Genomic DNA, 12,591 nt, shown 5'->3' on the forward strand with positions numbered 1-12,591 from the left:
TCATTGTTAGCTTAAGTTGCCCGATATTTGGCCAATGGAAGATCTTTATCTTTTGACACTGATCTGAGTCTTAGATTGTTAATGTTCAAAAACGAGGTGCTCCCTCTGAGAAATGGAATCTGGATTCTGTAAGGGAATACTGTTCCATCTAATGGTGGGATGTGGTATTGATCTAGAAACCAAGATCTAAGTTACACAAGTATTCACTGATGCGGGGATGTCATTGCTTCCAGACCATTCTTGCAGACAGGCCTTGGAAATATAAAAAACAAAACAAATATAACTTTAAATATCTGAGTTTATATGGATATTTTGCTATTAAAATTTAATTACTTTTTCAAAAACAAAAGAAAATAATTTTTAAAGCATAAAAAAATCAATGGATTTAAAAATCAATGCTGTATTAAGATATGCCTTCATATTGCACAACAAGGCAATGAAAGAATTTCTAAAACATAGAAGAATATAGAAAACTAATAGCAAAATGGCAGATATATATCCAAGTATATAAACAACATAAGAGTGAAAGAACTAATCCAATCAAAAGACAGAATGTAGGACTAGTTGTTTTTTTTTTAATCCAACTATATGCTGCCTCCAAAAGACATAAAGGATGGAAAAAGGTATGCTATGAAAATAGTAAGTACACCTTCTGGCCAAGATGGAGGCGTAGGTAGACATACTGTGCCTCCTCGCACAACCAAAAGAAGGACAACAACAATTTTAAAAAACACTACCAGAACTGACAGAAAATCAAACTGTATGGAAGTCCGACAACCAAGGAAATAAGGACGACACATTCATCCAGACTGGAAGGAGGGGCGGAGACGCGCAGATGGACGGAGAGAACTCGGGCAAAATGGTAGCTGGCAGACCTGAGAGGCAGTGGCTGGCGGACTCGGGGATCCCATATTCGCATGCAGATAAACCGAAAGGAACAAAGGGGGAGCAAAACAGACCACGCAACCCCAGGGCTCCAGCATGGGGAAATAAAGTCTCAAACCACTGATTGAAAACACCAGTGGGGGTTGAGACGGCAGCGGGAGAAACTCCCAGCTTCACAGGAGAGTTCCTTGGAGAGACCCACAGGGTCCCACAATGTACACAAACCCACCCACCTGGGAATCAGCACCAGAAGGGCCCACTTTGCTTGTGGGTAGCAGGGGAAGTGACTGAAATCCAGAAAAGAGTAGAGCAAGCGCCACTGCTCCGTCAGACCCCTCCCCCACATACAGTGTCACAGAGCACTGCTGTGGGTTGCCCCGCCCTGGTAAACACCTAAGGCTCTGCCCCTTACTAAGTAACAGGCACACAGAGACGAAAAAAAAAAAAAAAAAAAAAAAAAAAAAAAAAAAAAAAAAAAAAAAGGCCAAAAGGAAAGAACAGATCAAAGCTCCAGAAAAAAATACAACTAAGTGACAAAGAGAGAGACAACATATCAGATGCACACTTCAAAACACTGGTAATCAGGAAGCTTACAGAATTGGTTGAATTTGGTCACAAATTAGATGAAAAAATGAAGGCTATGCTAAGTGAAATAAAGGAAAATGTACAGGGAACCAATAGTGATGGGAAGGCAACTGGGACTCAAATCAACGGTGTGGACCAAAAGGAAGGAAGAAACATCCAACCAGAAAAGAATGAAGAAACAAGAATTCAGAAAAATGAGGAGAGGCTTAGGAACCTCCAGGACATCTTTAAATGTTACAACATCCGAATTATAGGGGTACCAGAAGGAGAAGAGGAAGAACAAAAAACTGAAAACTTATTTGAACAAATAATGAAGGAGAACTTCCCCAGTCTGGCAAAGGAAATAGACTTCCAGGAAGTCCAGAAAGCTCAGAGAGTCCCAAAGAAGCTGGACCCAAGGAGGAACACACCAAGGCACATCATAATTACATTACCTAAGATGAAACAGAAGGAGAGAATCTTAGAAGCAGCAAGAGAAAAGGAGACAGTTACCTACAAAGGAGTTCCCATAGGACTGTCAGCTGATTTCTCCAAAGAGACCTTACAGGCAAGAAGGGGCTGGAAAGAAGTATTCAAAGTCATAAAAGGCAAGGACCTCCATCCAAGATTGCTCTATCCAGCAAAGCTATCATTTAGAATGGAAGGGCAGATAAAGTGCTTCCCAGATAAGGTCAAGTTAAAGGAGTTCAGCATCACCAAGCCCTTATTATATGAAATGTTAAAGGGATTTATCTAAGAAAAAGAAGATAAAAAATAGGAACAGTAAAATGACAGCAAACTCACGGTTAATAACCACCACAGCTAAAACACAAACAAAAGCAAACTAAGCAAACAACTAGAACAGGAACAGAATCACAGAAATGGAGATCACAAGTAGGGTTATCAACAGGGGAGTGGGCGGGGGAGAAAGGGGGGAAAGGTACAGAGAATCAGTAGCATAAATGGTAGGTAGAAGGTAGACAGGGGGAAGGTAAGAATAATATAGGAAATGTAGAAGCCAAAGAACTTATAATATATGACCCATAGACATGAACTAAAGGGAGGAATATGGGCGACAGGGGGTGTTCAGGGAGGAGTAGAGTGAGGGGGGGGGGGGAATGGGACAAGTGGAATAGCATAATCAATAAAATATATTTTAAAAAATAAAAAAGTAAAGGGGAAAAAAAGAAAATAGTCAGTATAATAAAGTTGTAGTGGCTATACTATCATCAAGCAACGTAAACTTTAAGCCAACAAATGTTTTACAGAAACAAAGGGAAATTTCACAGTGATAAAAGGATGAATTATCAGGTACATAACAACTATAAACATGTATGAAACTAACAAAAAGTCCCAAAATACATTAAGCAAAAAACAACAGAATTTGAGAGAAAAAGACAAAGCAACAAGAACAACAAAATACATAGTAATAAACCTAACCATGGAGGTAAAAGACCTGTACTCAGAAAACCAAAGAAAGAAATTAATGAAGACACAAATAAATGGAAGCATATACTGTGTTCACGCACTGGAAGAATTAATATCATTAAAATGTCCATACTACCAAAGCAATCTACAGATTCAACACAATCCTTATCAAAATCCAGTGAAATAATTTCACAGATATAGAAAAAATATTTCAAAAATGTATATGGAACCATAAACAACCCCGAATTTTCTCAGCAATTTTGAGAAAGAAGAACAAAGTGGAAGGGATCACAATACCTGATATCAAATTATATTACGAGGCCACTATAATCAAAACAGTCTGGTACTGGTACAAGAACAGACACATGGATCAATGGAACAGAACAGAGATCCCAGAAATAACCCAGGTCTTATGGTCAATTATTATTTGACAAAGGGGGCAGGAGCATAAAATGAAGTAAAAATAGCCCCTTCAATAAATGGTGCTGGGAGATCTGGACAGCTACATGCAAAAAAATGAAATTAGACAACCAACTTATACCATACACAAAAATAAACTCAATATGGATGAAAAATAAATATAAGTTGTGACACCATCAAAGTCCTAGAGGAAAACAGGCAGTAAAAATGTCAGATACCACACACAGCAATCTTATATCTATATCTTAGCCGATGTATCTCCTAGGGCAAGGGATGTAAAGGAAAGAATAAACAAATGGGACTACATCAAATTAAAAAGCTTCTGTTCAGCTAGAGAAAACATCAGCAAGATAAAAAGGGAACTAACCATATGGGAAAACATATTTGCCAATGATACTTCAGACAAGGGTTTGATCTCCAAAATATATAAAGAACTCATATGACTCAACACCAGGAAGACAGAAAATCCAATTAAAAAATGGGCAAAGGACCTGAACGAGCACTTCTGTAAAGACATACAGAGGGCCTATAGACACATGAAAAAATGCTCAACATCACTAGCCATCAGAGAGATGCAAATTAAAACCAAAATGAGATACCACTTCAAACTGGTCAGAATGGCCATCATTAAAAAATCAACAAATAACACGTGGTGGCGAGGATGTGGGAAAAAAACCTTGGTGTACTGTTGGTGGGAATAGATTGATTGGTACAGCCACTGTGAAAAACAGTATGGAATTTCCTCAAAAACCTAAAGATGGAACTGCCTTTTGATTCAATGATCCTACTGCTGGGATTATACCCTAAGAATCCTGAAACACCAATTCAAAAGAACCTATGCACCCTTATATTCACAGCACCATTATTTACAACAGCCAAGTGCTGGAAACTCCAGCCTAAGTGCCCATCAGTAAATGAGTGGATCAAAAAACTGTGGTACATTTACACAATGGAATACTACACAGAAGAAAGAACGAACTCCTACCCTTTGGGACAGCATGGATGGAACTGGAGAGTATTATGCTAAGTGAAATATGCAAAATGGCAAAAGACAAATACCATATGATTTCACCTGTAAGTGAACCCTAATGAGCAACACAAACAAATGAGCAAAACAGAACCAGAGACATGGAAATAGTAACAAACTAACGGTGACCAGAAGAGAGAGATAACAGGGGAAAGAAGGGAAAGGGTCTAGTAAGGGAACATATATAAAGGACCCATGCACATGGACAACAAGGTGGGACTGACTGTGAGAGCCGGGAGGGAGGTTGGGGGTGCTGGGAAGGGGAAGAGCGATGGGGAAAAATTGGGACAACTGTAATTGAAAAACAATTTTAAAATATACTGCTCATTAAAAAAAAGACCAACAATACAACCAGTTGTTGTTATTCATGGCAGTTATATTTTATAAAGTTGCTGTTCTGAATTAGATAATACTGAACCTTGAATCTTCTTTTTTAAAAATTATCTCCCATTGTTTTCTTTCTTGGGTAAAAAGAGCACTTCATTACTATCAAGTGCATCCTACAATGGCTTCTCTTTAGGAGAATGACTCACTGCAATAATGTGACTTTCTGTTTGCTTTTGACTGGTAGAAGACAGAAGGTTTGATTAAATGCAAATCTTATATAATAATTTTAGGTACACAATTTGTTCTATAATCCATTTACAGAACTCCTTTAAAGACAAATGTTTCACAGAACTAAGATTAGTTCTGAAGTTCCCAGTTCTGTCAGGGCAATCAAGGGAGGCTTTTCCCCACATGTAAAAATATGATCATAAACCATCAGCATCCTTCCAATCACCCCACTCTCTTAGAAAAAAGAGACAGCTCTCACTGGGTATTAAAATGTCTTTGTGTTGATTTCTTTTATTTTGTTCTTTTTTTCTAACAGCTCCTTTGTTAATGAGGTATAACTGACATAACATATTGGTTTTAGGTGTACAATGTAATGATTCAATATTTGTACATACTACAAAATGATCACCACAGTAGGTCTAGTTAACATTTATCACCATACAGTTACAAAAATATATTTTTTTGCTTGTGATGAAGACTTTAAAATCTATGCTCTTAGCAACTTTCAAATGGGCAATAGAGTATTAACTATAGTCACCGTGTGGGACATTACATCTTCATGACTTATTTTATAACTGAAATTCTATACCTCTTGATACCCATAACCCATTTTATCCCTCACCTTGCTGCTGACACCAACAATCTATTCTCTGTACCTATGAGATTGGTGGCTTTTTGTTTTGTTTTGTTTTTGGAAGTTCACATATAAGTGAGATCATAAAGTTTTTGTCTTTCTCTCTTTCAATTAACATAATGCCCTCAAGTTCCACCCATTTTTTTCATGTCAAGATTTCATTCTTTTTGATGGCTGAATATTATTCCATTGTGTGTTTCTGTGTGTGTATGCCAGAGTTGAAGGGAGAAAAAGACAAATGCCACTAATTCTTGTTACTCACAGCAGTTATATTCTGTAAAGAAGCTGCACTACATTAGCTCCTACTTCATCAACCCTTGAATTTTAAATCCTAAAAACAACTTACCTTAGCAGATTCTATGTTCTCTGTTTTAAAAAAGAGAAAATGAGGTTCAGAAGTGTTTAGGTGACTTGTCTGAGGCTGCCCCACTAACAGGTGCTGGAATTGGGGTTCATATCCCATCCAACTGGCCCCAGAGCCAGAGCTTCTCACATTATCACATTATACTGCATAGCTTCCTACCATTTCCACCCCTCTGATCACCTCTGTATCAGCACTAAAATAACATAGAGCATTGCCTTATCCGACTTCATTTGAGAATGTGCCATGTTAAGAGACTCATATTTTTTTACTGCTCTCTACATTTCCACAAATGACAATAAAAGAACAATTATTCATTTTCGGGTTACAAATAAATTGTAGCTAATAGGCAAATTCACAAATATGGAATCCACAGAGTGAGGATTCACTGGGGTTCAGACTTCAATAACCTACTTTCAATAATGGATAGAACTAGAGGACCCTGGCTGGGTAGCTAGCTCAGTTGGTTAGAGCATGGTCCCAGTATACCAAGGTTTCAGGTTTGATTCCCGGTCAGGACACATAAGAATCAACCAATGAATGCATCAATAAGTAGAAAAACAAATCAATCTCTCTTTCTCTCTCTTTCTGTCCCCCTCCTTTCCTCTCTCTAAAATCAATAGAAAAATTAAAAATTCAAATGCTTTAAAAAAAAAAAAAAACTAGGCAAAAAATAATCAACAAGAATATAGAAGTCAAACAATACTAAAACTCATTAACCCTAACAGGATCACTCCATACAACAGCAGCAGAATAAACATTCTTAAGCACAGATGAACATTCTGTAGTACAGATCATATGCTGTTGACTAGTCCATAATACAAGACAAATAATCCAATTAAAAACTGGGCAAAAAGTAAACAATTCACCAACAGAATGAATAATTATCATATAAAAAGATGATCCACATCATTAGTTATTTAGGAAAATGCAAATTAAAATAATAATGAAATACTACTTCACACTCACTGGAATGGCTATAATCAAAAAGACTGATAATAACAAATGCTGGCAAAAATGAAGAGAAAGCAAAACCCTCAAACACTGCTAGTAAGAATGTAAAATAATGCAGGTACACTGGAAAATAGTGTGACAGTTTCTTTAAAAGTTAAACGGAAATGACCATATAAAGAAACAATTATACTCCTAGATATCAACTGACAGAAATAAAAAGATATGTCCACAAAAAGACTTGTACACAAATGTTTAAAGCAGCATTATTCATACTAAGCAAAAAGTGGAAACAACTGAAATATCCATCAAGTGGTAAATGGATATAAACAAAATGTGCCTATCTACATAATATACTATTCAACAATAAAAAGGAAATGAAGCACTGATTTACACCACAACATGAATGAACTGTGAGAAAAACGGTATACTAATTCAAAGAGGCATGAAAATGACCACTATCATAATAAGCAAATCCACAGAGACAAAGTAGACCAGAGGGGCTGGGAATAAGAATGAGCACTGACTACAAATGGGCAAAATAGATCTTTTTTGAAGTGATGGAAATTTTACAAAATTGAGCTGTGATGATAGTTGTACAACTATATATTTACTAAAATTCCTTATAAAAACAAGTAAATTTACAACATATCCAGTAGCTATACCTCAATAAAACTACTTAAAAAGAGAGACCCAATTCAGACTCCAACAATACTTACCACACTTTTCCTATTTGCTCCAATTTTCTCATACTGTACATACCCTTCTCTACCCAACTTCAACTGTTTTTACTCACTATTTCTCAAAACTTTTTACTGTTGTCCGTCTTTTCTTAAACACATCAGTAGGCTGTATGTTCCTTATACTTTTAAAATGGAATTTCTTCTTACTCTCAACCCACTGTTTCACAAAATAAAGATCTAGCTTGGATGTGTGGGATTACTGCACTGATGATTCCTGGATGTTTTTTTTCTTTTTGCAGGGGTGGGGGGGATTATGGCATTGACAATTGTAAGATTCTATTACAGTGTTGTGGGGGTAGAGATAGATGTGTGTGTGGCGGGGGGGGGGGGGGGGGGGGGGACTCAGGGACTGAAAAGGAAATCCAGAGCTGTAGTTTTACACATATATATATATAGTCAAAATAGCACTCCTAGTATAACCCAGGATTTATAAATCTATAACCAGTTATAGACAACACATTTTGAGGGAACCAATGACAAAGACTGTTGCCGGAAGTAAACAACTGATCTAATGATAAATGTAAAAACCATAAGATATGGAGAACAACTGGAGAAATAAGAACACTTTATCCTGGAGGAAAAAGAGTAGAGACATAGTCTCTGGTTTTTCAAATTCATGGAGGGCTGGGTTCAACTGAGATTAGCTCCATAAGACAGAAGTAAGATTAATGCATAAAAGTTATAGTAAATCAAGAAATATGACACATTCATATAATTATGAATTTTCTAATACCTTAACTTTATAACTCTGTTCAAGCAGAAGTTATTATGTATTACCCCGTTAAGATTTAAAAACTGATTTCTATAATGAAAAGACAAGTTAATAAAATAAATACTGGAATAAATATTTCCAAAAACTTGAAAAGCCCTAAGCTATAAAAACTTCTTTTTACACATGAGCATTATTAACTTCGTTTTCCTCCATAAAATGTATTGAATGAGGTACTTTCTTTTTCTGCATCAAGTGTGCTTTCTGAAAACTATCAGTCCCATATTCTTTACTACTACATTCTCCTATATTATACTTTTGCATTTTGTGCAAATAGCACTGTGTTGGTATGTGCTCTTAAAAAAAAAAGAAATGTTTCAATATATTATTCTGAAAGCTTATTAAGACTGCACATATGAAGCCAAAAGGCAAAGAATGTCTAGAGAACACTTCAAATCTAATCAAGTCACAATTACATTTAACATATAAACAGCCACATATTAATATGGTGTAACATGTATTAATGCTCCTACTTACGTTTCTGTGTCTGATACCAATGATTCATTATTGCACACATCATTGAAGGTGTGAAGTTGATTCTATAATTTGAAAAATTAAAGTTTTCCAAAATTATTCTTATATATGTTAGCAATTGTCAAGAAACATGGTTTGATACCTACATATCATAATGAATAACCAGAACAATTTATAAAATTTAAATAATCAGATACACACATCTCCCAATCAGTCTATTTCCTTTATCATATTAAAACATTAAATAAATTCATTCCATAAGTATTTATTCCACTATGCACCCTACAGAAAAAAGCTGAATAGGGGGAAAACACAAAAATCTAATGCAAGGCATTATGTCATTACAAACATAAAACTTTGGAAAAGCACCCTAAATAAACACATTTAAGATTTAATTTGGGAAAATGTCAACAAGTGTTTTCTATATTTACAAATTCCAATACATGGGTAAAATCCAGCTACTTCAGAATAACTACACTACAGAAACAGGCAGAAAACAGAAACAAGTAAAGCTAATGGTGAACTTGGTAAACCACAGAAAGCACATCCATTCTAAAGAACACTGCTAACCACTCAGCTCTAGAAAATTGTTATGCAATACAGACTCAAGGATACCAGATCTTCCCCCCGCCAACCCCACCCCACAAGAGGTCAGTAATACAGATTTCTACCCATTTCAAAGTGTTTTGCTACTGTACACCCCCCACCAAAACATTTTTTTAAAGTCAAATTTGGCCTATGGCCCATTAATTTGTGGCTTCCCCCTGGATAATGAATTAAGTAACTACTTATAATCTCTAATTCTTTTTCTCTCTGAAAACATTGGTTTCTAAACACAAAAAAACTAAAGAGGTAGAAAAAAAAGAATAGTGAAGGAGTTGGACCCTGAAATCAAAAGAAATCCTAACATATAAATCCTTCTAAACCTACGCCTCAGTCTCCTCATATTTATAATAGGGAAAATACAGAAATTTGTAAGCACCAAAGTAATGCATATAGCACAGTGCCTGGCATAAGGTAAGTGTTCCATAAATAGTATATATTATTATAATGATGACAGCCTGAAATGTAAATAAAAATGACCAAAAATAAAGAATATATAACTCACCGTTATCTGACTTAGTCCAGCCAACCGCATAGTCAAAGTAGGTGACATAAAGTACTTAAATGCAAGATCTAGGCTTTCTTTATCAAAGCATAATGTTGTGTCCAATGGTTCTTTCACTGTGCTCCACATTAAGTCAGCCATGTTGCGAGCTGCACTCTGTCTTAACTCCTGATCAGAGAGCTTGCATAAATACCTGAAATGTTTCAGAAATAAAACATACACAAAACTTGAAAAATATTTCTAAAGACCACTCAATGTTTCAGTAATATTTCTTTGCTCCATAATTTCAAAATGGTTAGTACAGTAGAACCTAGCATCTGGGATTAACATTCCCAAATTAAACGATTTCACAGTGATGGTACAAAGATTTTATGACCTGTGGCAGTGTGTCCTTTACTGAGAGGCCAACTTAAATTAGAAATTTAAAGAGCCAAGTCATTCAGCATAGGATTATGCACTTCCAGTAAAGCTTTACTATTCTCTAATACCTGTCATGTATACATCTTCTGTTTTAGTAACTTTAGTTGACATCATATAAACAGTGTTATCTACTTCCCCACACAGCCAAAATTCTTTTAAATGTGTACATTTTAAATATCATTTTTTTTGTCTTCCAAAAATCACAAGCCACTGGTTTTCCTTTCAAGCCCTCCCTATTCTATTTGGTTGGCTTCTCTTCTTGATCTAACCTTTCAACATTAGGGATCCTATGGGCTTGTAATGGATTGCAAAAAGGCCCATGTTCCTCCCAGCACTTTATATAGAAGTCTTTACAACATGACTTTGCCATTTTTCCCATCAAGAGATGTAATCTCTTTCTCTACTCCCTTGAATTTGAGCTTTGCTATGACACTCTCTTTGGCCAATAGGGTATAAGAGATGTGACTTAAGCAGAAGCCTAAAAAGCTTTTGAGCTTGCCCTCTCTTGGTGGGAACTCTTCCACCACAGAGAACAGTGACTCATATTAGCCTGCTGGATAAAAGAAACATGGTTGCTGCCCCAAACAACATCTAGCCAACTGCAAGACATATATGAAACTCCCTCTCCTGCCATGATGAATCACCCAGACAACCACAGGACATATGAGTAAGGCTATCCTAAAGCATCCAGTTTCCAGCCAGGTTATCCCAGATCAGAAAAACTAGCCAACCAGAGAACTGTAAGAGATAACAAATGGCTATTGTTTCAAGCCACTAAGTTTTGGGGGCTTTCTTATACAGCAAAAGCAAACTAACATAGGGCTCCATCCTAGGATCACTTCTATTCTCTTTCTACATTCTCTCCCTAGATAACCCCACTCACTCCCATGGTTTTTAAATGCTGCCTTTATGTTAACAACTCCTAAATGAATGTTGTTTTTCTGAATTACAGGTTTATACTCCCAATTTGCCAGTGCCTCTTAAATTATCCAAAGGGGTGTCAAAAGGTAGTCCTTGTAGTCTTTCACATCTCAGTTAATAATACCCGTATCACAAAAGAGAAATTGAGGGTTAAATGTCATCCATGATACTACCCTTTTCCTTAAACTTTACAATCACCAATCTTGTCAATTTCATTTTCCCTTATATCCATTCAATTTTCAAAATCACCAAAATCAATCCTTGTACAAGTAACCATCATTTCTTTCCAGGACTACTGCATTAATCTTTCAATTGGTCTCCTATCTTCTATTCTAACCTCCCTATAACTTATGATCCAATTAAAGACCAAAGTGCTCTTTTATATGTTTAATTTTTTTTAACTAAATGTATTGGGGTGATGTTGGTCATTAAGATTATACAGGTTTCAAGTGTACATTTCTATGATACATGATCTATATCTCGCACTGTGTTCCCACCACCCAAAGTCAAATCATCTTCTGTCACCATATATTTGGCTCCCTTTACCCTTACCTACCCCCTGCCTCTGGGAATCACCATCCTGTTGTCTGTGTTGATGAATTTCAGTTTTACATCCCACATATGAGTGATTTCATATGGTTCTTAGCCTTCTATTTTGCTTAGCATAATACTCACAAGGTCCAACAATGTTGTTGCAAATGGCAATGTTTCATCTTTTCCTATTGTTGAATAGTATTCCACTGTATATATATACCACATCTTCTTTAATCATCTATCAAAGGACACTTCGGCAGGGGTGCATATATCTTTGTGAATAAATGTTTTCAAATTTTTCAGGTAGATAGCCAGAAGGGGGATTGCTGGGTCATGTGGTAACTCTATTCTTAATTTTTTAGGAACTTCCATACTGTTTTCCATAGAGGCTACACCAGTTTACATTCCTACCAGCAGTGAATGAGTGTTCCTTTTTCTCCACAACCTCTGCAACATTTAGTTAGTTGGCTTGTTGATGACAGCTATTCTAACAGGTGTGAGGTAGTATCTTGTAGTTTTGGTTTGCATTTCCCTAATAGCTAGTGAAGTTACATGTCTTTCCATGTATCTGTTGGCCATTTGTATGTCTTCTCAGGAGAAGTATCTGTTCAGGTTCTCCACCCATTTTTAATTGTACCATTTGTTTGGTGTTGAGTTGTAGTTCTTTATATTTTTGGAAATTAACCACTTGTTGGAGCTGTTGTTTGCAAATATCTTCTTCCACTCGGTTGGTTGCCTTTTTGGTTTGTTGGTGTTATTTTTTACTGTGCAGAGCTTTTTAGTTTGATACAGTCCCA

The 12,591-nt window shown here is 36.2% G+C and overlaps 1 protein-coding gene across 6 annotated transcripts in view; it reads right to left on the minus strand.

Moving 5' to 3' along the window:
- USP34 (ubiquitin specific peptidase 34) overlaps positions 1-12,591 on the minus strand; it is a 223,184-nt gene that overhangs the window by 157,088 nt on the left and 53,505 nt on the right. For all 6 annotated transcript variants that reach the window (XR_008427014.2, XM_053925775.1, XM_053925776.2 and 3 more), the window contains exons 7-8: positions 9,920-10,112; positions 8,815-8,876 (exon numbers count right to left, since the gene is read on the minus strand). Coding sequence is in view for 5 of the 6 variants with exons in the window: in XM_053925775.1 (XP_053781750.1) it covers positions 8,815-8,876; positions 9,920-10,112 (255 nt within the window). In the remaining variant the exon portion in view is untranslated. The remainder of the gene's footprint in view (positions 1-8,814; positions 8,877-9,919; positions 10,113-12,591) is intronic.

This window comes from Desmodus rotundus, chromosome 5 (assembly GCF_022682495.2).
Source record: "Desmodus rotundus isolate HL8 chromosome 5, HLdesRot8A.1, whole genome shotgun sequence".
Lineage (NCBI taxonomy): Eukaryota > Metazoa > Chordata > Mammalia > Chiroptera > Phyllostomidae > Desmodus > Desmodus rotundus.